Below are 26,693 nucleotides of genomic sequence, written 5' to 3'. Positions count from 1 at the left end.
TAAAAATAATTTCCTTAGTGAATAATGCAGTTAAACAAGATCTTCCAGGTCAAGTGAAGAGAAATTCAGAGTCGATGATGATGATGATGAAGAATATTATTATGGAATTATAAAGCTGGAAGCTTTCACATTACATCAGAAATAGACTTGACGTAGAATACTCTGGTTTTCAGTGGATTCATTAACTTAGAAAGGAGAGATTTCAGGTTGGCTGTTACTACTGATGTATTTGCTGGCAGCATAATGATGCAAGAGTTTCGTACTTTATTTGTCAGGTTAAGGAATGCACAGACCTAGAACTGTGGGGATGCTCAGTAATTTTATAGCTGATGAATCGTCACTGAAAGAAACTGCTGTGCTGCCATGCTGTCCTGGCAGCTTCCAACTTGTGAAACAGCCACTTGAAGGGCATGTTTAAGAACAGCCCTCAGGCTTTCTGAGCATTTCACTGAGGATTGGTCTTCTTCCTACCAGGCCAAGGGTAAGGAAGTGGAAAGGTGGCTTGTAACCAACATCCACTTGCCCTCTGGTCCTGTGCTGCTGTTCTGGGGCTCTGGGCCAAACATACATAATGTGAAAGACTTGCTAGTAAACCACAGTATTTGAAGATAGAGAATATATGCAATTTGCAACAATTTGTACATATTATGGAGAAGGTTGCATTTAATAAGTAGCTAAGAAACAAAGTTATGCTAGAGACTGGTTTAAGTATGTGAGTATTTAATAATAATGTGCAATTTGCATCTTAGTAGTCTTAAAAAAATAGTCAAAGTACTTTCAGACATGTTAGTTTCTTATGACAGACTCTTCATTCATCATGAGTTGAAATCTTGCCTTTGTTTTCCTGCACTAGAAAGCAGTAGCTCCTCTGTACCCTCCTCGTCCCAAAGGCATTGTACATTCTAAAGAATGTGAAAGGTATTTCTTAAAGTAAATTCTTTCGTACTCAGAGAAAGTGTTTACCTCCAGTGTTTAAATGTTTAAACTTGACTGAAGAACAAAACAATATTTTAGTATGATTTGTAGTTAACTCGGATTGTGTCATTCTGGTTGTTCTATGCATCTTAAGTGGAACATTTTCCTACCAGTTTCAGTGTTTTATCTTGGATGTCTCTGCTATTCCAAGATCTAGAATCTTCTGCAGAAAAACCCCAAATGACTCACCCCTGCAAGGGAAGCACCCCCAACACCTGCCTGTACCTCCCTCCCCCCTTAAATGTTATTATTGTCTCCTGGCACTCCTATGTTCATGGTACAGCTGAGGCTGAAGCCGTTGGACTAAGAATGTTTGCAGGTCTTTGTTCTCTCTCCTTCCTTTTCTGTGCAGGACTCAGTTGGTTACCAGTGGAGTATCATTTTCGGTGTATCAGGACCTAATTTTGCCTTTATTGATGATATTAATTTGTATCATTTGAAGCCGGTTTTTAAGTGTGTTCTGTCTTTGGCAGGCTGAGCTACAGCATTAGCTGTTCTCCAGAACGTAATTAAATGATTGGAAGTTATTGGTGCTAAGGGAGAGAAAGCATCTACTGTTCATCCAGAAATAAAACATTATAACAATTCAAGCCAAATAGGATAAATAGCCCCAGGCTATTCTTATAAAATGTCTAGGTCAAATGCCTAAGCTTTAATCATGAAACTTGTTGGTATGTATGGAGATGTTTACAGATATTTCTGTGTTTTTTCTCTTCAGACCTGACTTATATTTGAAGGCTTTTTTTAATTTTACTGAAAACAATAAAACTCTGTGCTGGTATGCATTGTTTTAAGATATATAGCATATTTATGTAATAACCCAGCTTTTATGGCTTTGTTTTCCTGCTTTTGTAAAATGCTGTGTGATGTAAAATATTCTGATGCTTTTACTCAAGCAGAACTCCAGAAGGACTGCTGAAGTTGAATCTTTTGTTGCAGTTGCTGTGCAAATTGGAGTTGTTCCAGTACAGGAATCCTTGAGGTATATGCTGAAATAAATGTGCTGTATTTAAGCTAATATGGAATAGTTGCATCACCTCTGAAGCTAACAGTAGTGTGAAATAGATGAGAATTTTAAAAAAACGTTATTTAAAGCTTGAAATTAATATTTAGAGTTAGGTCATTCCTTTTTGTATGAACTCAAAAGTTTCGTTTCTTAAGGTAATGTTTACTTTTAAACCTGTGGCAACCTTCCTCTAAATTGTGCATTGTCTACCTGAAAGCCGCATTAGATCATTCATTCTTTTGTTAATGAATCACTAGAATTATTTGTTTGAGAATGAATCACAAAGCAGGTTTGAGTGAAGCTTATTGAGGAGTGTATTATTATCAAATTTGCATCACAAAAGCTGCAACATCTATTTCATTTGGTTTCATAGAGTTACTGGTCCTGTTTTTCTGTGCTGCTTCTTTCTCCCCACCCTGCCTCAATATTATCTCATTCTCTGAAAGGGCAGCTTGAATTCAAACTTCTTGCCTCTGACAGCCCTTGCATTTTCTTTCCTATTGCTTTAATCTGATAATTTGCCAGCCCATGAACTTCTGGAGATAAGAATCTGCCCTGGCTATAAAGTGCATCATATACTAACACAGTATTTTTTACCAGGTTAGATGTGAAAATATTTTTATTACACTGAAATTACCTGAGTAGATGTTCAGAAATCTATTAAAAGCACAATTTTGTGGCATAACATTTGCCAAGAATGTAGATATTATCTTTTAGGTCATGTTAAAAAAAAAAAAATGAACTGCTAGTACCTGGAAGTAGTCACACTTCTGTGTAGTCTGTGGAGGTGTATTGTTCAAGTTTAGGAGTTAAATCATTGGTAGTTTCTAATACTACATTTTTTGGTATTTTTTATTGTGAGTCAGATTTTAGTTACAGGTGTGCTTTGATCTTCAATAAAGTCTGTGCTTCTTCAAGAGCTCTTTTCTGTTCTTCACACTTGCAGTAGTTGCCCCTGTCATAACAATATCACGGATGGCATCTTAGGTGGCATTAACAACACATCACACCTCTGAGAAAACAGCATTCTGAACATGTTGGTCCAGTCAGTAAATCCCCAAAACATCTTTTCTGCTCTGGGTATGCCTGGTCAGTTTAACATCTCTGACTGTTTCTGAAGAGGAAAAACTTTAAAAATCAAAATAGAATAACAGAAGACTTTCAGCACAGCGTAGAAGTTATGGGTGAACAGAAAACCCAAGTGTGTGTATGCATTATAGTAACAGGCATTAAATTTTAATTTACTGAATGTCTTTACCCTGTGTCTGTATAGACATTTTTTCCTCTGAAAACCTGTAAGCTAAACAATAGGCAATCAGGATGTGTGCCTTTTTCCATGCTCATACTTTTCCTTCTGTTTCTCCATCTGTTTGTCAGGATGTTCAGGATCCAGACACTGGGATGTAGAGCTGTTCCTCTATAGGTGTGATGTTTGGGTTTGCTCTTTCTAAAGGATGTCAAGGCATCAGCAGCAGCCTCTGCTGCCCTCTCCTGCTGTGCTTTCTGGCTTCTGTGCTTGGAAAAGTGAGTAACTTCCAGGATGGAGCCAGGACAAAATTGGCTCTTCCAGCTTGGAAAGTGATAGGGTAGAGAGTTCCATGCACCCTGATGCTCTTCTATGAAACAGAGATATTTATAGCTCAGTACAGATTCCCCTTCCTCCTCACCAGTGTTAGTTATGGGCTGGGGAGAAAGACCACAAACATATGACTTAGATTAATCTGAAGGTGAATAAAAACCATGTGAAATTCTCATGGTACTTGTGATGGTGACATAGTTTCTTACATTTGGAGTAGTAGGCTAATCTTGCATGTTCAGGAATGGTAATACAGTTTTTCATATTCCTGGATCACTATTCCTAAAGTGGTAGGAAAATCACCTTAAATCTATTAGTGGTACAAGAAGAGAAGAGTAAGTGAACATTTTGTTTGTAATTTGGGTGATCTAGGCAGTGTTTGACCAGATGCAAGCTGGAATAACAGTTTCCTTTTCATAAAATGTTTGCATATCTGCTTAAAAAGAGGAAAACATTACTGAAAGGTTTGAAAATGAAAATTCTGTGTAAAAAATATGTATAAAGATATGAAAGCTTCTGTGATAATTTCTTCTCAGGAATTAATTGCTCTGAAGATAGTTGGTGGGAGCACTGAGGAAGTAATCCGGATTAAAAGCATGTTGTGGAATAAGAGCCATTTGGGGTTTTGAACATATGCTGTTAAATGGTTTATCAGTGTTTTTAAGAGCTCCTGTTTTGGATAACAAATAGAAACACAGTTTAGAGAGAGTGTTTGAAAACTCATGTAATTGAGTGTTGTATAAATATGCACTGAAAACAATCAGGACTTGGATGACATTGTACAGGACAAAGAGTACTTAAAGTGCAGCTCGCTGTGGGAAAAGTAATGCTTACTGCAGAAAGAATGGTCTGTCAGCTTGATAAATAAAGTTTAACTGGTGTAAATTTCTGTTATCAAAATCTGCTTATCTGAAGATGCTACTGGAATCTAATCCTGTAGTGAAACTCTTCCGAGTGTATTAATCTGAGGTGGAGAGTGTCTGTGTGGTCATTTTTATGTATTTGTTCTCTCTAGCTGTATTATAAAATATGTTATATTTGTTCAGCATACTTTTGGCTTTCAAGTTTCGGCACAAGAGACTGCAGCACTTTGCTAATTCACAAGGCATGTGTCTCGTGTGGAAGTTGGTCTGACAAATCCTGAAAATAAAAACACCATGTAAGCTGTTATCTCTCCTCTGGGGAACACTGTAGGTGCGTTTATGATATTATCAGTGGCTGCTGGCAAGTGCTTGAATGAGCAGCCTGAGATCACAAAAATCATATTCTTCCCACAGCTGAGACAAGTTCCTTTTCCTCTGTGCTGCAGGTGACGTGGACTTCACTAAAGGATTTGGGAAGGCTGTGTATTCTACAGTAGGCATTGAGTAATTAGTTGGGTGTCTAGTGCACACTGATTGACTCTAATTTCCTGAGTCTAATTTGCATCAAAACTCGTTCTTGAAGGTAAGAGTTTTGGAAAGTTTTAAATCTAGGTAACATCTTGTTTAACTGCAGTTGCTGTCCTGTACTGTTTGACAGCATTTGGTAGGTTTTGCACAACCCTAAAAAAATCCATTCTGAATTAAGGTGACGACATGTGTGAGGAAGGATATCTTGAAATAGTGTGATGGGATATCTCTTTGATGTGGCACTTGCAGCATGCAGAGAAATTCTTGTCTCTTTGTGGTGGTGTTGATCTGGAAGGATACATTTTAGAACATTTAGAAGTAATTTGGCAGTTTGATGCACGGACCGTATTACACATGCAGTTCCCATGGGATTTCATAGTTTGTAGGGCTTTTGCACTTTAATATCCTTTTGCATGTAGTGGCAGGGCTGAATAGTAGTGTAAGTACATTAGTTTGGAGGTTGCAGTGGTGCCTGTAGCCCTGGGAGTTCTTCAGTGATAACCTTCTAGGTCGGGAATCTGGGAAACAATGCCATAACAGTTTGTTCTTGTTTTGATTTTAGTGCTTTAGAAATAGAAGTGCCACTTCTAATTGAGGATTTACAGTGGAGCTATAGGCATTAGAATCAAAGCAGATGAAAGCACTCTGATGTCTGTGTTGCTGGGTAATGATTCTGAGTGCTTCCTTAACATTTCTATTGAGTGCTATGATTGTGTTATATGCTGAATCCAGTAAATTACAATTATTGTTGACTTGGACAGTCAGACACTCGTGAATGACCTGTAGATCAGATAGAAGACATGCCAGAGTCATAGCCAGTAGCTGGGATTGGAATATGGTCGTTTGTATGAATACATGAATGCTATTTTTTTTGTTGTTTATAGATAGCGTGATTTTAATAGTAACAAATCTGGTGTGCCACAGTTCTTCACCATTGTGCAATATGTGCATATGGATGAGATACAACAGTGAAGCAATCCTTGGTTTTCCTAGTCATTTGTTGTCTCTGAGTTTGGTTGAGGCATGGTGCTAAAAACACAAAAGTTCATGGGTTTGATCCGTGTATGGGCTATTTGCTTTGAGTGCTGGACTCGATAATCCTTGTGGGTCTCTTCCAACTCAGAGTATTCTGTGATTAATCACTCCTGTGGCTTTTTCAGCATGTTTAGACTAACAGAGTTGAAGATGATTCTAGCTTAAGTTGATGTTCTTTATATACAGGTGATACTTATTTCTTGAAAAATTTAAGGATAGTCTTTCCACAGAAAATCTCATCCAGTGATTTTCCTTTGAAACAGTTGCAGTTTTCATTTAGTTTCTTTTGGGAGGTAAGAGTGGCCTGTTGGCTTCAGTTTCTTTCCTAGACTAGGTTTTTCCCCTCAGGGTTTTGTTTTGTTTTGTTAAATTTTTTTAAAAAATGTTCTCTTTGAGTGACTGCAGCTTGTCACTGATAGGTAGGCAGCTCTCCCAAATTAAATATTTAAAGCTTAGTCATTTTTAGTCATGTAAAGCAGATTTTGCTGGAGTGTGCCAGAATGAAAAGACTTATCCTGATACATCTGGTTCTGTTTCACTATTGAAATTCTTGTAGGGTTCAAAAATAAGAACAAAAGGTAACAGAGAACACCAGTACAGAACAGTTGTCCCTGATTATACTTTTTTTTGTCCTTTATTCCTGAGGGGTAAAAATCCTTTTGGTTGATAAAATTTTTCTGCAGTTATAGAAGGAAGGCTTCCTGAGATCTTTAATAATAATATTTCTTTTATAATGCCTTTTTCATTTAAAGCACTGCAGAATTTGTAGTTTTATATTTGAATGTAGCCTGCATGAATTTGAACACACCACTTACACTTGCAAACTTGAGAAGAGGGAATTTTTTCCTTGCACAGACTCTGTAGATGGAACATTCGTGCTCCTTGCATGGAGAATGAGAAAACACATGGACACATTAACTGGAATGCATCTGGCACGTCTCTTCCTTGGGGAGATGGAGTGTTCCATAGCTGTGAGTTGTTTTCTTTTCAGAGTGGCAGAAAGTTGTTCCATATTTGTTCTTTTTCCAAGATATTCTGGCTCCCTGAATTCTTCTTTTGCAACTTGAGGACTGACTCCATCTTGCCCTCCACATGTGTTGTATCCCTGTTACCACAGAGATGGAAATCTTAAGGTGCTCCACTATTCATCTTTAGTCAAAACAGAAATTACCAGGATCATTGGAAGGTTGTCTTCTTGGAAGGGATCTGAACGTCTCCCTGGATCTGAGGGCCTGTGGGTGTCACAGGTTGACATCACCTGACGTCAGAGCATTCAGCACTATCTTTAGTGGCAGGCAGGTTTTGTCAGCGAGCTCATTGGGTGCTGCCATCCTAACAAGTCCATTTCGAGGATGTTACCCCTCTGACTACATGATAAATTTGACAACTTCTTCAGCATGAGGTAAAACCCAGGAAGAAAAAATTAATGTATGCTTGAAGTGCTGTGTTCACATACCTTGGAGGGCACGGCTACTTGTGGCAAGGAAGTGAAACCAGGAAGCTGGAATTGTGACAGTGGCAGTCGTCCTCCTTCCCTGTGAGTTCTAGATTTGCCTCCCCGAGACTCATGTTCCTTTTCTGTGGCTACAGGCCAGCCTTTCAGCCAGGGTATAGTGGTTATAATACACTATCATGGAGAAAAATAGTGTAAATTTACTTAATTTTAAGCAGGTTTATCTTCTACTTTTCCAATGAAAATTCCTCACCTCTGTGGAATAGCATCTCAGAACCCTTCCAGTGGGCATTGTCTGTTGGAACTGTTATTTTTGTCTTAGAAAAGGTGTACTACAGTAATTAAACTTGCTTAAATAAATGGAGGATCCTACACTGAAGGAGTCCAATGGCCTGGATGCCATTGTCTGTGAAGGAAATCTGATTGACCTCCTGACTCCTCTCAGTGGTAGGCTGACCCTGGCCAGGGGCTAAGCTCTCACCCAGGTGCTCGCTCACTTCCCTACAGCGATACTGGGGACAGAATCAGAAGGGCAGGAGCACGAAAAACTTGTGAGTAGAGATGAAGTTCAGTAACTGAGGGTGTGGAAAGGAAGGAAAGGAGGCAAGGAAATAAAGAAGGAAAGAAAGAAAGGCAGTGCAAAAGTAATCGGTCCCCATGTCCCACCAGCAGATCAAAGCCCAGCCTGTCTCCAAGCAACATCTGCTTTGACTGGAAAAACTCCCTCAGTTTAACTAGTGAGACCGATGTTACGTGGTGTTGGAATATCTCTTTGGCCAGTTTGGGCCAGCTGTCCCAGCTGTCCCTCCTCCAAACATCTTGCCAGCCTCTAACCTTGCTGGCTGAGGGGACAGAGTGATGCTGTGCAAGCTCTGCTGAGTGACAGCTGAAACTTTGGTTTACTATCAACACTGTTTCACTCACCTAAAACACAGCACCACACAGGCTGCTGTGAAGGACGTGAACTTCAGTGCAGCTATACCCAGTACACTCTGTCCCTGAAAGCCTCCAAATTCTGTCACTTCACTGCTCGCAGAGTAAATGGGGAATACCTGGTTTTCAAGGAAGTGGACACTTGCTTTAATCCTTCTTCTTAGCCAAACCTTGCAGCTTCAGAAGCATTTGCAGCACGAGGCTGATTTCAGCGAAGGCATTTGTTCCTTTGGCTCAGTGCAGTGGGGCTGTCAGATTATTTAACGTTGCTTTCCTGAAGTGACCAAGCTGTTCTTCTTTGACTTCTTGCCCACTGAAAGCTGTCTTCAGGACATTTCTTCAGAAATTATTAAAGGAGATCTAGATGATACTGGTCTTTGGAGTTAGGTGTTGTGCAAAAGCTTAAACACTGTACAGGTTGTGGAGTAACTGGATGTATTCTTGAATCCAGAGTAAGAAGAGGTTTCCTTCCTATAAAACTGATCCCATTCTTTTAGTTTGGTTCTGAGATTGCATGCTCAGCTAACCACTATGGTAAATTAGTATGTCTTCTTCTTAAAACAGAAGCCCCATTTATCTTACGTGACTCATTGCACCAAATGTTACCTCAGATGACTTGAACTATCTGGAATTACTCTGAGTTCTTCTGGCAAGGATTTCTTTGGTCACTGGGTCAACATTGTTCCAATCTGTTGTGATAATATTGTTCAGCACTTGACCTTCCCTGAATCCTCCAAAAAAAGTGACATCAGTTGTGTTTCATGACAGTTGGGAAGCTCATTTTGACTGTCGTATTGTGCAAGGTCTGTGATCTTCATTAGAAAGGGTGTTTTACATCAATGCTGTGGGGCTCTGCACTCTTGGAAATGAGTGAAAACCTACCTAAGATGGTCAATCTCAACTGCCTTTTACTAGATTGACAGGTAACATAATGCAGTCTTTATCTTTTAAATAAGCAAATTTTTGGGGGGATAAGTACATGGAATTGTGCCTGCCAGCAACCCACGTGGAGCTTCAAACTGTGATATGTAAATAAAAATATCTTGCTCCTAAACCATGAGGAACAGATTCTAATTACAGTGTTGAAAGTGGGTTATCAATCTGTTTTCCCTCCTACAGCAACTGGAAGCTCTTCAGCTCCTTAATGTGTTTGTAGCCAAACTTTCTTGGATATGCTCCCAATTAAATCAGAGTGTTTGACCATACTTACGTCCTTCTGGTTCCACTGTTGAAAGTCTTTTTAGCCCAAAGAAAGACAAGGTATGTCACTGATAATCCATACAGGTGAGAACATTTTGATTTTTGACCTTCTGCTATTTCTGTTTTGTATGAAAGAGTAGAGAAAATTCAAGGTCTTGCTTAGCCTTGAGGTCTTTCACGTGTGTTTATGCACCTTGTTTTTCAAGACTGGTTGACTGCGTTTGTTACTGTGCTTAGAATGTTCTCCAGACTCACGTGACAAGGTATTCAGCACTGCATGAGCACTGCTCAGGCTCTGGTTCTTGAGGAGTAAACTTCCTATAGAGTTATTGCACCTCTGTTGTTTCCTGATATTTTGTGTGGGGTGCAGAAGTCTCTTTCAATCGCAGTAATTTGCCTTATTCTCTCTCAAGTAGCTGAATTGTGAGGCTTTCTATGACTTAGAATTCATATTAGGTCATTTAATTTACATCCTGGCAGGACTTCAGAAGCATGTAAGAGTGTTCTTGGCTGATGTTTTCTTCAAAACTACTGCATAACCAAAAATGCTCTTGGAGGATCACCGTCTAGTGCCTGTCATACCACTGAATTCTTCTCACTGTTACATTAAGAAAATGTTCTATAGGTGGCCTACGAAAGAATGCCACAAAACTCAAGAGAATTACTTATGAAACATTAAAGAATCCCTGTTATTAGGCCACAGCTCAGAAAAGGTTGTGGTAAGAATTGTTTTCTATGGCAATAGTACTGATTAATAAAAATGGCTTTTGTGAGGGTTTTAACTGTGTGGGGACACAGGGACTTGAACCCCTTAGTGGAGTCATTGCAGTTGGACATAAGTAGCTCTAGCACTGCCACTTGTGGTTTTACACAATTAATCTTTCACTGAGTGTAAAAAGGGGGGGATGTCCCTGTTTTGACGGGTCATCTGTCTTCTGTTAGAAGTGTTGTGATATTATAATGGAAAGTGTGTTATAAGTTCTAACATTAATTTTGTGTTCTGACATCTGGCGCAAGAAAGATGTCTTGTGAGAGCAACTGTTAAACTGAAGACAAATTAGCAGGCAAAGTCTTTGAAATCCAAACAGTTCCTCTTTAGATGGATTGGTCCAAGATAATGATGTATTTAATAGGCAAAAAAAGAAAAAGTGTGAGGGATGAGTTATTAGCTTACATCTCTGTGAGTCACCCAAGGGCCTCACGGTACACATTTTCTTACGTCCCATGATGTGGCCCCTGCTGGATTATACGCAGTTTGCTGCACTGAGGTTCGGGGCTGCATCTGCAGTTGGGGTAGGGATAGGTGTTTTATATCACACTAATGAAGCAGCTCAATCAACACAGCAGCAGTCATTATGAGATTTTGAAAGAAAGTTTTGTTTTTAAGAAACTTATAGCTTCTAAATAGATGCAGATGCTTCTCTTTTATATAAAGTAGGGTTACCAGAAGTAAAAAGGTTTCAAATCTGCAGCTGACGTGATTCTGTTCCTCTAATGAAAAAATTCAGTAGCCACTATGGGATCTGTGCGTGCATGTGCTGGTGTGTTTTAACTAGTGAGATCCCACCTATTAAAGTTTGCAAGGTCAAGTTAATTTAGTGAAAAGAAAGGCTGAAGAATGTTAGCTTCTAGTTCCTCCTTATTTATGAGTATCTAAGCACTGCATATTACATCAGAACCTTACATTTTTACTTCCTTTACTTTCTATATTTGAAACAGTGTGCTCTTGCATTCCTTCCACTTGACTCCCTTAAGAATCTTAGAATGGTTTGAGTTGGAAGAGACCTTAAAGGTCACCTACTTTCAGCACTCCTGCCATGGGCAGGGACACCAGACCAGGTTTCTCAAAGTCCCGTCCAACCTGGCCTTGAACACTTCCAGGGATGGGGCAGCCATACCTTCTCTGGGCAGGCTGTTCCAGTGCCTCACCACTCTGACAGTGAAGAATTTTTTCCTAATATCTAATCTAAAACCATTCTCTTTCAGTTTGAAGACATCTTCTCCTGTCCTGTCGTTACATGCCCTTATAAAAGGTCTCTCTGCAGTTGTCTTGTAGCCCCTTTTGGTACTGGAAGGCGCTCCAAGGTCTGCTTGGATCCTTCTCTTCTCCACACTAAGCAACTCCAGCTCCCTTACGCTATCTTCGTAGGAGAGGTGCTCCAGCGCTCTGGTCATCTTTGTGGCCCTCTGGATTTGCTCAAACAGGCCCAGCTGGGATCTCACCAGATCCAGAGCAGAGTAGAGGGGCAGAATCCCCTCCCTCAACCTACTGGCCAGGCTGCTTTTGTTGCAGCCCAGCATATGTTTGGCTTTCAGGACTGAGAGCTCACATTGCTGGGTCATGTTGAGCTTCTCATCGACAGACACCCCCAAGTCCTTCTCCTCAGGGCTGCTCTCAATCCATTCTCCACCCAGCCTGTATTTGTGCTTGGGATTGCCCCTACCCAGGTACAGGAGCTTGCACTTGGCCTGGTTGAACTTCATGAGGTTTGCACAGCCCCACCTCCCGAGCCTGTCAGAGTCCCTCTGCAGGCCATCCGAGTGTGTTGACCACACCTCAGTGTGCCACAGGAACTTGGCAGTGATGGATAAGATTATTCCTGTGGAGAGCAGGGTAATACAGTTTTCAGCTGAGATCTTTTTGTGGAAATGGAACAGTGTCATGGATTCTCTGCAGTGTATTGACCAAAGAGGGAGTGGTTACAATTGGTAACTCAAGTAACACCTGTAGAGTAACACCTACTCAAGTACCTGGTAGAAGAGTTAGAGGCAGTGCTTTGGTTTTCTGCTACTGCAGTAAGCTTAATTTATTTACTCAGCTAGATTTGACATTGGCATCAAACCAATAAAAATGTTAAAAGAGAGATTCTGCAGGTCTACCTCATTAGCAAGCTGATATGCAAGGAGATTAACTAATGTAACTTTGTAGAAAGAGCCAGCATTTTTGGATGTGTGAGTAATCTTTCAGGTGATTTACATAAAAGTGAGACATCTAAGTAGTGACCAATGGCTTAGCTTTAAAATATCAATTTGTGAATTTTGTTGATTTTTTTATTTTTAGGGGAAAAATCCTTTTCTTATTAGCTTTTTATGTGTTACAGATAGCTGCAAATGTTTGGCTCTTCAAGATATTTTGGAAAACATTCACAAAGGTAACTTGAAATGCTGTGGCCATTAATCTCAGTATTTTTGCTTGGAGGTCAGATACGTGAAGCTATGAAACCTCTAACTTCATGTTTCTTTTCTTACCACAACTGTGTTCTTTCCGTAAGTCAGTTAACTTTAAAAGGTGTATGAAGATTTAAGGAAAGGTAGAATGTATTCGGTTTAAAAGGGGAACAGAGATGTCTGATTTGTAGCAAAGATTAGTCTTTAAATATAGAGTCTAAATCTTCTAATTCAAATGCATGAGGTTGGTGTAGCTAGAACTGTCTTCTGATGCTGTGTTTGCTCTTCCTCACTGGATGGAAAATCTTTCCAGAATCTTCTTTGTGTCTCTGAAAGAATGCACTCTCTGCTCAGTTGTCATGGGTCTGTGTGTTGGGGAGCCCTGCACTGCAATGCAGTTATCAGCCAGCTCTGGGAACTATTTTGCTTACTCTTTTGCAACATTGCATTCCCTGTTAATTAGATACATCCGACTCCGTGGTGCCTTTGAAACAAGTCAATGCTTGAGAAGACACATTTGGTCTTGTACAGTGACAGTTTTTCTCATCAGCAGAATTTTCAGGTGATAATTCAGGCTGGCAAGCTAATTTTATCTTTTTTTCAAAGCTAGACTGTGGTAGGGACAAGATTCCTCTTGCAATCTGTTTACTCGAAGTCCTTCTGACAGCAGGTCTAAATGGTGTTACTCAAACCGTTGTAATTTTTGAGCAAAAAGTATTTGTGTTCCTCTTAGTGGTTGTTTATGCATCTCTCTAACAGGGAAAGTATGTAATTTTATGTACATGTTGAGAACCCATTTGCTTTTCATTGTTTCCACTTTTTATTTCAACATGCAGTAGGCACGAAATCTTTGTCTCTTGCTGGGGAACACTTTTGAATCACCATTTTTATGAGACATTTTGTTTCAGGGCTCTTTATGACTGAATTTGAGCTCTTTGGCTCCCCCCCTCAAACAAAACCGCTCGTTCAGACCATTGGATACAAATGTGAGCTTCAAGGGAAGTCTCATTGTTTGCCCGAGGATGTCTTTGTCCAAGAGTTTACACATCTCTTATAAAAGAAGACCCAACCTCAGACTTTGTGTGTGCTTAGTCCAGCCTGTGTATCCAGCTACTACTGGTCTTACTCTCCCAAACAGAGTAGATCTAAAAATATTCTGTTACCGTATGCATTAGTTTGGGAAGCATTTGTTGCACTCAAGGCACTGTTTCTGTAAAATAGTTGGTTCTCAGAATAAGCAACACAAAAAGAAGTGCGATGATGGATTAAATTTAATAGTAACTTCATCTTATTGATATACTTCAGGTTTGGCATTCTGCTTTTTTATTGTAAGTATGTTTACAGGCGAGAGTTGAAGGGGGTGGAGAGAAGCTGACAGACAGCACAGTGTGCACTGCAGGAACCTCATTTCCATAGGAAACCGATTGGGGGAGGGTGAAGGTATCCTGGAGAGCCAAAGAGCAGCTCAGGAGATACTGAGAGCTCTGAGTTCGGGCAGGTTTTTGGGAAGCTGCTGGACCAATAGGAGAACTGTACAAGTATTCCAAGTCAGACAAAGCTTCCAGGGCAGTAGGAGTGGTGCTGCACGGCAGGCTGTGTGGAGCAGGTGCTGCAGATGCCAGAGAAGTTTATCAGAGCCTTAGACTGAGGTTCTGCGTGGGATCAAGGCTTTCAGGAATTCAGGCTTCAGTAGCCTGTTGCTCACAGTGCTACTTGTTCTTCCTCACCTCATCCAGATTTTTAGTGTGTTTCTGTAGTGAAGTTTTATGGATTTTTTTTTTCTTTTGGTTTTGGTTGGTTTTTTTCCCTTTTATTTTTTATTGACCACTTTTTAAAATGAAAGAATTGCAATGTTAGGAAGCTTCTTCAGAGTTTTTGTTTAGGGTTTAGGCTGCAACTTGCCTACATTCTGGAGGTTTTGAAAGGACTTACTAAAATTTTAATTTCATGATGATATATGTATGGGTTTTCAAAATGAATAATTTATTATGATACTCTAGATGGCTCTTAAAATGGAATTACTTTGAGCAGCATTTTATCTTTTACTTTGTCACGTGACTCTCTCCTATTCCCACAGAACGTCAGAGAAGGAATCTCTCTTTGTATTGGCTTTATAACTTTGTTTATCAATGTTCACACAAGTTTGAATGATGAGGATTTAAAAAAACCCCCTAAACTGTATCCTTAACATTTTCAGTAGAGCACAGTAGCATGTTTCCGTATTCAGTTTGATAGTCTGAATTTTGTTAAGGTTTTTTTCTGTATTATGTAGTTCATAGATCTAATTATGACTTTTTCTGACTATGGCCAATCATGCTTGCAGAAGTTATTTTATATATCTGAACAAACAGCTTATAGTCAGTAAAATGCTAAATCTGGGATTCCTTCCCTCTAGCACCAGTTTAGCTTTGTTTCTACTCTGCTCCTGGGAAAAAAATGTAATGGGAACCCCCCCCCACATAATAGAGATTAAAGCCTGATTTACTTAAATATGACGAAACACTTGATTAATTTTTTAATTTAAGGGTCTGTTTTAATTATTGCATTTAGACCTGAATATTCATATTTGGGAATCCTGTAAATAAATACTGATACAGAGAACTGTTACAGATAATCTTCCTTACCTATTATTTTCCTGTAAAGTGATTTAGAAAAATGAGTTTCAGCGCATGAACATACTTCTTTAAGAGTTAAATGTAGAAAGCTTTTCGTGGAGTCGTTTCTTTGCTGAATTTTAGAATATGAATAGCTTTCTTTATACTCAGCAAAATCAGATTACAGTTACAGCAGCTTACATCTCTGGACTGTAAATATCTGTAAACTTATTGTAACCTTGCCATCTGTGCTTGGTTAAAAAAAACCAACCATACAGAAAGGAAAAAAGGTAGAAGTATTTACTCAGGCTGGGGTTTTTTTAATGCATTCAAATTTTCTATGCTGAAATGGGTGTTGATTTAATGTGTTCAAATAATAATATTGAAAATGTAACATTATTTTGGTAAAACTAGAATCTTACAGTTATGTTTAGGAAATTTCAAAGTGGAGCTAAATTTTTATTTATTGGATATCTCAGTTAAAGATAACTCCAAAGGATGGTTGTAGAGGGAAGATAACTCGCTGCAAACAGAAATCATATTTAGTAGATAAGGCAGTGTTATTTTTAAAGCTGAGCAGTATATATAATTTGTTAGAGCAGTATACATAATTTGTTAGAACTGAGAAGCTGCCTAAATTTTATTTTCTTTTTTTTTTCTTTTTTTTTTTTTTAATTTGAGTAGTCTGAGAAACTTAAGACATTGATTCAGAGTACAAAGCTGAGTGTGGTTTTGGCATCCTGTTTTTTATACCTTCCTTGAAAATAAATAAAAAATATTTTCTCCAAGACAGCTGGGAAGTCTTTTTCAGTCCGGTGTGTTGAAAAGACTGTTTGTTTAACAAAGCATGTTTATTTTGAAGTCTGATCTTCCCTTCCTATGCAGAAGCTGGCAAAAGTGATTTGTTTGCAAACAAGGAGGGGAATCGTCAGTGAGCAGGAAACTTTCTCTCTGCTAGCTGCCCAAGCTTTTTCCCGATTTCTTGAATATCATGCCCACCGTTGGATAGGGAATTACTTGAAAATTATTTATTAATTTATTAATTGTTGCTTTCTTGTCTGTTGTTTTCTTTCAAGACTTTTGCAAAGCCCTGTTACTGTCCACCCTGCAAAAATACAGTGTTTGTCCAGAAGGGTGTTACGTCCCAAACTTCTGTTTGGAAGAAAGAGTCCTGAGGTCCAGCTATTGCAGCCAAGCTGCTTTAATTTATCAGTTACTTACCCAGGTAAAATTTTGGGGCAGTTGGAATGCTAGTGAGAAGTGGAGGATGATGGAGGTTCTTCAGTAGTAACTGGCACCATCACTGGTTATAGGACAGAAAAGCTTTCTCAAGGACAGTTCATGCCGTTGCAGAAGTTCCTGCATGAGCTCTCAAAGATGGTGTGTGCAATGGCAGCAAAAAGGAACAGCTTTTTACAGAACTCACAGTTGAAAAATGTCAGTGAGGTCATTGCCACTGGCCACTACAGTTTTGTTCTAAAGCAGGGCTTTCAGAATGAGGCAGCACCTTGCATGGCTGATGGTTTTCCGAGGGTGATACTGAATTTGTGATGTTTGGTATGTTCCTTCAGAAGGGTTGGACATTAATGGAGCCATGGCCGACCCAGTCATTGTGTGCACCATCAGCCAGTGCTGGTGTGCTGTATCCTACTGAGCAGAGTTAGAGGGACACTACTGCAGTAGCTAAATATGCATCTGACCTCTGGGGATGGTTATGACATCACCTGTTCTTCCTCTTCCTCCTACCCATGCTGCACTTTTCTCTGTTTACTTCCTCTTCTGCTTTTTGTCCATTTTCATTTCACTTGGCATTGATACAACTTCAGGGGATGGAAGTTCATCCATAAATGTGAATTTTCTCTAGTCTTTTGAAACCTTTTATAGTGGTTTCCTAACTGAGTAGTAATCACTAACCTTCTTCAGCAGAAACACCAGTTGATTCAGTGGAATGAAATATGGCATGTATTACCATTCCCCCCTCTACCACCTACTTTAACTTAATTAAAAGCTGGAATAGTTTTCCTCCTCTATTTACAAAGCTTGGAAATGACTTCTGATACGTAGGGGTAATGGAGATCATTGTTGACCGGCCTAGGAGAACATCTATTGCAATAGTGGGAAGGATGATCCTGTGAATAAGGTGCTAATCTAAGATTCAGGTGAGGACACTTGAGCCTGTTTTTTATACATCCTTGGGGTGCAGATCCCTTTTTCTCTGCTTCCTTCCCTCGTGTATAAGATGGGTTAATGGCTCTGCAAATTACAGAAGTACCAAAGTCAAATAAATATCAAGGCATTCAGGATTTTGGACCATCCAAGTATTTCAGGTAGTCCTGCCTAGCAGTGCCAATATCTTTTGGGAGAAGATTGAAATACTACTTTTTTTTTCTGCTAAGTTCAACAAATTTTTCCTGTTTACAAAGAAAAGGGCCTGAGGATCGTCTTATCCTATTATTTGTTGCATCCTTGATAATATGGCAAGCCTCCAGAATGTCTGTCGTTCAAATTCCCGGGATTGCTGCACGTGTTTCTTTGACCTGATTAAGATGAACTGACTGTGAGTTGTGCCAGTTGTACAAATAGTGTCTGTGGTCACTGTGCAAAGCCCGTCTTCATTCCATCTTCCTGAACGTGCCAGCATTTTGTTTAACCTTCTGTGGCCATTGGGCTGCAATAAAGTCTTTATTCTCTAGAATTCATCTGAGTTAAACGCTCTTAATGTCAATGTCCATGTCCAGGCTACTCCAGGCTTTAGGATGCACATGGCCTGTGTTGTAATGGGCTTGGACAGATTTTTTTCAGAACATCATACCATGTATTTTAGGCCTATCAAAGAAATATTTTCCTTTCTAGGTGTTTAATGTTAGTTCTCCTTTGGCCTTTTGTTCACTTTGGTTTCAGCTCTGACTTCTGTAAAGGGGTTGAGTTAAAATGGGGATATCTGTGGTTTTTTTCTGTCTTCTGGCATCAAGATTTCTTTGGTGATGTTTTTAAAGTGCAGGGAGACCTCCGGCACATTTCTGTTCCCTTTTACAAATGGAGATACAAGATGGAACATGAGTTGTGTTCATGCTTCCCTGAAGAGCTTTTCTGGAACTCCTAAAAGTAACAAGAATCCTGGATAGTTTAAAACTTCTGGCACACTGAGTGCCATGATCCAGTAATCACAGTGGGGTTGGATCAAGGGTTGGACTTGGTGATCTTGGAGGTCTCTTCCAACCCAGTTAATTCTGTGATTCTGATTCTATGATTCTGCTGTTCTCAAATTGTTTAAGAACTTTGATATGAAAAGGATTTTTACCTCACAACAGATTTTACTGATGTCTTTAGCACTAAGTTTTGAAAAGGATAAATGGTTGCATCTCTGCAGCTTTCACACTGACAGCATGTTTATAACTCCCAACATGTAAAGTTGTACTTTTGAATACTGAAATTGTTTATTACCTTTACGTGTAGGATCTATAATGGTATTTTTAAAGTAATTTCTGTGGCATAGCTACTGATGTTCTTTCTCTGTGATCTGTAATGTTTCTTCTTTGCACACCTGAAAATGATACCTTTTGTATCAGATCACCAAAGTGCTTCCTTTCAAAGCTTTGTGTGTATGGCTAACAATACTTAGTGCTCAAATGCATTTTTATCAGGAGTTTGTAACTGAAAAGACAGAGTTTATCACAGTTCTCATTAATTTGGAATGTAAGTTGCATTAACAGCTCGCTTCTGGAATTTCAAGGGCAAGCAAGAGATGGCATGTGACCTTTCATGGGGAAAGATTTATATAAGAAGGGAGTTTAGGGGACTAGGGTTCAGGAACCAGCAAATTATGCCAGAATTTTAATGTGTTGCATGCTTGTATTGTTTAAAGAAAAAGATGGGAAAAGGAGAAGGAGAAGAAAGGCAGATCAGAAAAAGTTAGCTGGGGAGAAAAGTTACTTTTTCCTTACTAGCTTAGGGTATAGAGTGCTTGTTCAAATTCTTACAGGCTGAAATTTGGGGTTTGGTCTTGGGTAATTCACTGTGTGTATGTTTTGTACAGGGATAAGAGGGAAAAGTCTAAAAACTTGAAACCTTATTTACTTTGTAGTCAGCTTTGATTCGAATGGATTAAAGAGTTAAGCCATCTTAGAGGTAGAGATACTGTTGGATGGAGGTGATGATGGTGATTATTATTACTACCTGGCACCCTTAGTGAAAATGAAAATGCTATTCATTGCCACAGGTGTAAAATTACAACTTTGAAAATTGCTGCAATATCTTTACAACTTTTGCACTTTACTTTATATGACAAAAAAAAAAAAACAAACCCTCCTACTACAAAATGAAAGAAAGAAAATACAAAGTGCTTGAAATATAGGGATAGTTTTGCTTTCACAGGAGTAACTTTGTAAGATGACAATATGGGTCTATTGATGGTTTTAAGGATAATAATGGCAGTAGTTTTGTTGGAAATATGTCTTCTGAATTCTTGTTACTGCCAGGCATGTATATATAATATATATACTGCCATTTTGTATCTATAATAAATAATGAAAGCAATTACTGGTTTATGTGGAACACATTGATAATATGCAGGTTGTCCATGCTGTGCTCACACACATGTACTGCATTAAGTAGTTTGTTGTCTGAGTGGTGTGTATAGTATATCTGGGTTTAAGTGGTTTCAGAAACCTCCAGAAGCTTTTGTCTAATTGATTTAATTCAGTGAGCAGTGCTAGCTATGGGCTTTCCACCGTGGTTTTGGGGGCAGCCTGCACGTTATTTGAAAGGATACCAAGAGACAGGAATCCTTTTATTGGTGATACAAAGGTCCTTGTAACTGGCTGTGGTTATCTGAAGCCATTGACACTAGAATAACGTATTTTCTAATGTAAAATCAAGGTGTCAGTGTTAATGAGTGCCAGTTCACAGAGCCACAGAGTCGATTAGGCTGGAAAAGACCTCTGAGATCATCAAGTCCAACCTTTGACTGATCACCACCATGTCAACCAGACCATGGCACTGAGTGCCATATCCAGTCCTTTCCTAACACCTCCAGGGACAGTGACTCCCTCACCTCCCTGGGCAACCCATTCCAATGTCTGATCATCCTTTCTGTGAAGAAATTCTTCATAATGTTCTTAAAACCTCTGAAATCTTGGTAGATCTGTGATCTATAAAGCAGATACGAGCAGCCACTGAGGAGGTTGCTGCTGGTGTTCACTGGCTCTTCACTGTGTGTGTGTTTTTAATGTGGTGTCACATTTGTTTAATTGGCTTTAGTTAACAGCAGTTTCACTTGGATCTTGGAGGAATGTCCTTTTAGTGTTAATTAATAAAAAGGGCTTGAAAGAAGACTGGATACAGTGGAGGGAATGTGGTTGAAATATGAAACTTATTAATGGAAAAACCTTCATCACCTTTTTTTTTGTTTTGTCACCATGTGGCCTTGAGATTTTTGCAGAGTTGTCAGCAGTTACCAGTAGCATATATTGCAACAAATGATAGTTGTTGAAATCCCATGATCTGTTCTTTTTCTGTTTCTGCCTGTTGTGCTAAAGCGGTCGAGAATGCAAATTCACTTTGGTGTTGAGTTGCAGCCACCTTTGAATAACCTGTTATCTTCAGACATAACTTCTGTGCTGAAAGTTGGATGATTTAATAAAAGTCAGCTGAAGGCAGATATCGTTCACACCCCCTCACCCCAAACCATGGGGTTCAGGGATTTAGTACAATTCTGCTGTTATACAACTAGTTGGATTGAAAAATGCCAACAGAGAATCAACAGTAATTGAACTATAAAGTGTTGGGAAAATGTGGTGAGCAGGCTGTACTGAATTGGTGTCGTTATTAAATGGAAGAGCAGCTACTGGGTCTTCTCTTGCACAGGTTTTAACCTTGTGTAGCAGCATTAAGCATTTTTATTTACCTTTATTTGCATTCATGGGAAGGAGTACAGTCAGTCTCTCAGACAGACCTTTTCTGCTTATCTTTTGCTTCTGTATAAGGAATAAATGGAAATTTCTGTATTTGGGTAAAGTACACTTCCAATCCAAGTTAGCAGCTTCTTGTGGCAAGAGCAGGCCAGGTCCTTGCTGCCTGTAGCTTGGAGATTCTTTCAAGTGATCCTGGGTCTGAAATTGTCACCAAGTAATTTCTGTAGTTGAAAAGAATAATTCTGTTTATTTTCCAAATTTATCAAAGTTACAGTGAATTCTGTTTCATAATTGCAAACATACAAAACTGTGATATTCAGAAGAATTGCCTTGATTTTGGAGGATTGCAGCTTCATTAAAAAAAAAAAAAAAAAAAAGGCAAAACCAACAATCCCCCCAAGCCAACCAAAGTTTAGTGGGATGGAAAGAGTGTTTTCCATCTATCTGTGTTGTATACAGTTTAAGAAATCATGTGAAATAGTTAGCTTTTATGGATTATTAGTAGATTTGTAGATCTCTATCACAGGACTTTTCTGTAGAAGGATTAAACAATGCTTTTTCTGTTGGAGTTTTGTTTTTATTCACATCTGATGGATGTGAATACTTATTTTCTAATGCTCATATCTTGGATACAGATCTTTTTTTTTTTCCCCTTTTAAAATGCTGCATTTTTGTGATATATTCTACATGCACCCTTCCGTGAACTCTTTTTTTAAACTTTGAACTTTCTCTATATTTAAGCTGATGATTTCCTGAAGATTTATCTTTACTACTGTGGGCCTTAACTTTGTTTAATAATTGGAAAGTTTTTGAGGATCCTGTGAGCTGTTTGGAAAAGGATCCTTTTCTAAATTTTTTGAGAAGCTGGGTTCCAAATCAGTTGCACTTGAACTAGAGGGAGATAGAAGATGTTCCTATTTTTCAAGAGGGTTTTCCCAACAGTGACCTCCAAGACATTTGATCCCAGAGGTGAATTGAAGTGCAAGTTCAGGTGGCATAAGAAGTTCATTCTGGCTTTCAGAAAATGTTCAGAAGTGCATTTCTTTCCAGTAAATCCCTACAGAGGTTTAGAATCCTTCTAGAAAGTGAAATAGAACTACATACATTAAGGTCTGACACTGGTGGCCAGCATTAGTGGCCTTCTAAGGAAAGTAACCTAAAAAACCTGACAACCTTTTGACATAAAGGAGAGACTATTAAAAATTTTTAAAAAAATGTTGCATCTCTTCATTCTGAATTAAAAAAAGTTCCTGTAGGAATGTAGGGAGGATCTTTGTAGCAGTCAAATAAAAAGAGAACTAGAAGGATTGATAGCTTCAAAATATGACTAAATAGAAGACATTTTGAGCTACTTTCCTGGATTTCATTATTTATAAGTGTACTTGGCAGTGTCAGAGGTTTCAGCCTTTTGAGATCTTCATTCAGAGTAAAAGAAAAAGTCGCCTGCGTTCCCACAGAGAAACTTAGGGGGCTCAGACACAGCAGGGACTGTTTGCTGCTGTAATTCTTTGATCCTTCCTTTTCTGGGAAGTCTGGATAGCTCGGTTCACCTTGTGCCTTCTGCCCTTTCTTGCTGTTGGCTTCTCAACCACAAGTCCTGCTCTGCCTGCAAGGTGTTGGTACTCACTCATGCCTTGGATGCATTTGTTTGCTGTCTCTTCTTTGTGCCACCTGCCAACGTTGGAACAACTATAGAAAGAGGAGGCTTGATAAAGATATGACTTAGAAAAGTAGATAACATGGTAATTTGAGACTTTAAACTCAACAAGAGAAGAAGTTCTGATACTGAATCCATGAAGTGACAGCCCTATTGGGGTGAAAAGGAGAGTAGTAGCAACTGTCAAGTAGGTGACTGCATAAAGGAAAGACAAGTTCTCTGAGTGGGGTACCAAAGGTGAAGGGTAAGAGGAAAACACAGAAGGATGAAGGCTGCTTATTGCATGCTGGCAATAAAATACATATCAATTCCTACCGTATCTAGTTGAAAATGTAGCTGTTCTGTTATTTTTTTACATGAAAAGAGGAAACAGAGACTGGATGCCTGTAGAGGAAAGAAGGAATGCTGGAGTGTGTTTGTCTGCCTTAGGAGGGAAGGTGTGTGGCTCTCTGCTCTTCCCAGAGCTGTTTAGGAAGGGAATGGTAAATAAAGCCTTTGCATTTATGCCTCCTCATCTTGGAAGGGTGTTGAGATGAAATAGTGGAGGGGAGAAGAATGATAATTCAGTGGAAGATGCTGTGGAAGAGTACACAAGGGGAACACTTGATCTTAAACAAGTGAAATAAGTGAGTGCTGACCCTATTCAGTTCCTACAGTCTAATAGATAGGGAGCTCCATTTCCTTACAGAAACTGAGGCTGTAACCATGCCTGTATTGGTTCCTTGGTTTCTGGTACATCCTAGCTCTGCTTTCTGGGCATCTCTGCAGCCTCTCTGTAATGTGATATCTCCTTTGCCTTTTAGCTTGCTGATTTCATCTTTTACTGCTACTTAGATCTCATAGCTAACCAGTCTGATTGCAATTCTTCAGCAGGCTGCCCTTGGGAGTCACAATCAGTATGTGCTTTTGTGGGGATAAGATTGCTCTTGGGAGTCTGCTCTGTGTGGTTGATATGCCCATTGTACCAAGAACATCTGTTCCTAAATTATTTTCAAGAGACAGTTACAGAACGTTAAGTGTAAATATTCATAAACTGGAGAAAATGCTTCTTAATAAACCATCAGATTGGCTTTACCTAAATACCTGGTAAAAATTATGATTGGTTTTGAGATAGCAGCAAACTCAGACTGTAAATTAGCAGGCAGCTTAAAGGAAACCTATTTTTTTTGCACCTTAACACTGATTTATGCTAGCAGACTTGAGCTGTGTCAGACTGAAAATTGTCTTCTGTGGTAAAGTCAGGAGAATAATGTATTCATTGCTGCTGCTTGGGTGTCTGCGGAGGAAGCAGCACATGGACTGCTACTACTGATGCATAATTTGTACTGCCTCATAATATCAAAGTATAGCTTTGAGAATTTTCCAAGAAAAATGTTTAAAAATTGTAATGTTTAGCCTCAATTTTAATTGTAGTATTATTTTAGAGAAAAGGTGATCCAATTGAATGTGATGGGTCCGCTATTAAAAGCTGTTTTAAATGGTTGCAAATTTCAGCTTTGCCACTGATGTATGTACAGACTGGGGAATGAGAGGCTGGAAAGCAGTGCCACGGAAAGGGACCTGGGGTGCTGGTCGATGGCAAGTTGAATCTGAGCCAGCAGTGCCCTGGCAGCCAGGAGGTCCAACCCTGTTCTGGGGGGCATCAGGCAAAGCATCACCAGCTGGGTCAAGGGAGGGGATTGTCCTGCTCTGCTCTGCTCTGCACTGGGGCAGCCTCATCTTGAGTCCTGTGGGCAGTTTTGGGCACCACAATATAAAAAAGACATGAAGCCATCAGAGAGTGTCCAAAGGAGGGCAATGAGGATGGTGAAGGGCCTTGAGGGGAAGCCGTGTGAGGAGCAGCTGAGAGCACTTGGTGTGTTCAGCTGGAGAGGAGGAGACTGAAGGGAGACCTCAGTGCAGTTACAACTTCCTTGTGAGGGGCAGAGGAGGGGCAGGCACTGATCTCTGCTCTGTGGTGACCAGGGACAGGACCCCAGGGAATGGCCTGAAGTTGTGTCAGGGCAGGTTTAGGCTGGGTATCAGGAAAAGGTTCTTCACCCAGGGGGTCATACATTAAATGTGGGAAACATAAGTCGGCGGCTGTTGTTTGCAAACTTTATCTTGTGTGCTGCTCAGTTCTAGATGGTGCTAGTTTTCACCATTCCTTCAGGATAGTATTGGTTGATGTCAAAATGGCTTTCACTTTATGTTCGTTTGTTGGTGTATCCCAGAGCTCAAATCCAGTAAAAAAAAAAAAAAAAAAAAAAAAAAAAGAAAGTTATGATTATTTCAGTATTTACTCCAGGACTTCAGAAGGTGAAGAACAGAATTCATGTTTGTATGTGCCTTCCTGTACCATTCAGGATGATGCAAGGCTACAGTGGTGGTGATTTGCAGTATTTCCCAAGGACTTTCTCTCTGTACCATTGTGCCCTCCAGAAAAGGAATGGGTAAAAAAAGAAGACAGTTGCATCAGAGAAGTTATCAGAAATTAGCAGCTTTTCTTGACATCTTTCTGTGTGGAAAACCACTGCTGACTTGTCTAAGGAAACCAACGACAAGTACTGACAAGGAGCTAGAGTGTCCTAGATGAACCATATGGAGTTTTAATCTTCTTTCAGTCTGTAGGCTTCTTTTGGAAGACCTCTTCATGGTCTCACATGACAACTGTGTGCTTTCTTTTGTAAATATCACATTATCTGTTATATTAGTTTTTAACTTACGACTTTTTGTAGAGAGAGACTAGAATTATCAGTAATCACCTGTCATTTTGATAACACACACGATGGGCAGAGGCTGAATGCAGCTCCTGGCTTCATTTCATGCTGTGACTCCTCGTGTTACTGATGGAGAACCTTTAAGATTGTATTTATTTTGTGACATGCAAGACATATTTGAGGAGCCTGTTCTGCCTATTGTGGTGAAAAATTTCCTAATATTGGGTATATTCTAAAAATATTCTTAAATGGTGATTTAAATTCCAGCAGTTTGCTTTTAAGTAATAGAATTTTTATCTTTCAGCAGGACCAACAGAAGGTTTGGGGAAAATAATACAGAGGTTTCCTCAGAAGGACTGGGAAGACACTCCTTTTCCACAGGGAATAGAGTTGGTAAGTTTGCATTACATTTTGTAATTTTTAGAATTTCTTTCACATCCAGTTGGAAGATATATCTGCTTTCACGTAATGATCAGTCTTCTCTTACCCAACAGGGAATGGGTAGAAATTATTTGAGTACAGGGGATAGATAATAGCTTTAAGAATAATAGTTCTGACTAACAGAAGCTAGTTTATTCTGATCTGGTCCACTGAGTAAACATTCCTAGAGTGTAGAAAATGTCTGCTGCAAATTTAGAAACAGTGCATTTAAAAGAAACATTTGTTTGTATCAGTAGGTGTATAATTGACTACATTTTTAGGAGCATCCTTCAGATGGCAGATGGCTTTTCATTGTCATGTTCAAATAATTACTAATGTGTATTTGCACATTGTAGATATAAAAAAAAAATAGTTTCCCATGAAACTGAATTTATTAAAGTGGTCAGTTTTTACCCTGTGTTCTGTCCTCGACAGATGTCATAAGAGCTGCTTCCACAAGCAGTACACTAAGCAAGGCTGGTGATCAGGATCCATTTTAAATAGAGAATTGCCAAGGTGCCACTTCTTTCCCTTCCTTGGCCTCATATAGTGAGATGCAGTGAAAAGGTGTATCTTACTTATCTGGATCAAGGATTCACTAAACATCTGGTTCTAAAAATCCTGAAGAGGAATGAAGTACTGTGGCCATACTCTGCAAATTGGGTTTCTGAGAA

At 39.3% G+C, this 26,693-nt stretch overlaps 1 protein-coding gene across 7 annotated transcripts in view; it reads left to right on the top strand.

Moving 5' to 3' along the window:
* The window catches only part of SBF2 (SET binding factor 2), a 250,825-nt gene that overhangs the window by 22,665 nt on the left and 201,467 nt on the right, over positions 1–26,693 (top strand). For 4 of the 7 annotated variants that reach the window (XM_050335954.1, XM_050335952.1, XM_050335950.1 and 1 more), the window contains exon 2: positions 25,904–25,992. In XM_050335954.1, the coding sequence (XP_050191911.1) occupies positions 25,904–25,992 (89 nt within the window). The remainder of the gene's footprint in view (positions 1–25,903; positions 25,993–26,693) is intronic. The other 3 variants (XM_050335953.1, XM_050335951.1, XM_050335949.1) reach the window with 1 other exon arrangement.

The sequence above is a fragment of the Myiozetetes cayanensis genome, unplaced genomic scaffold (genome assembly GCF_022539395.1).
Source record: "Myiozetetes cayanensis isolate MyiCay16 unplaced genomic scaffold, myiCay2020 scf6-25, whole genome shotgun sequence".
Taxonomy (NCBI): domain Eukaryota; kingdom Metazoa; phylum Chordata; class Aves; order Passeriformes; family Tyrannidae; genus Myiozetetes; species Myiozetetes cayanensis.
Note: the sequence above shows the minus strand (reverse complement) of the source record. Positions and strands in the feature narration are given on the sequence as shown.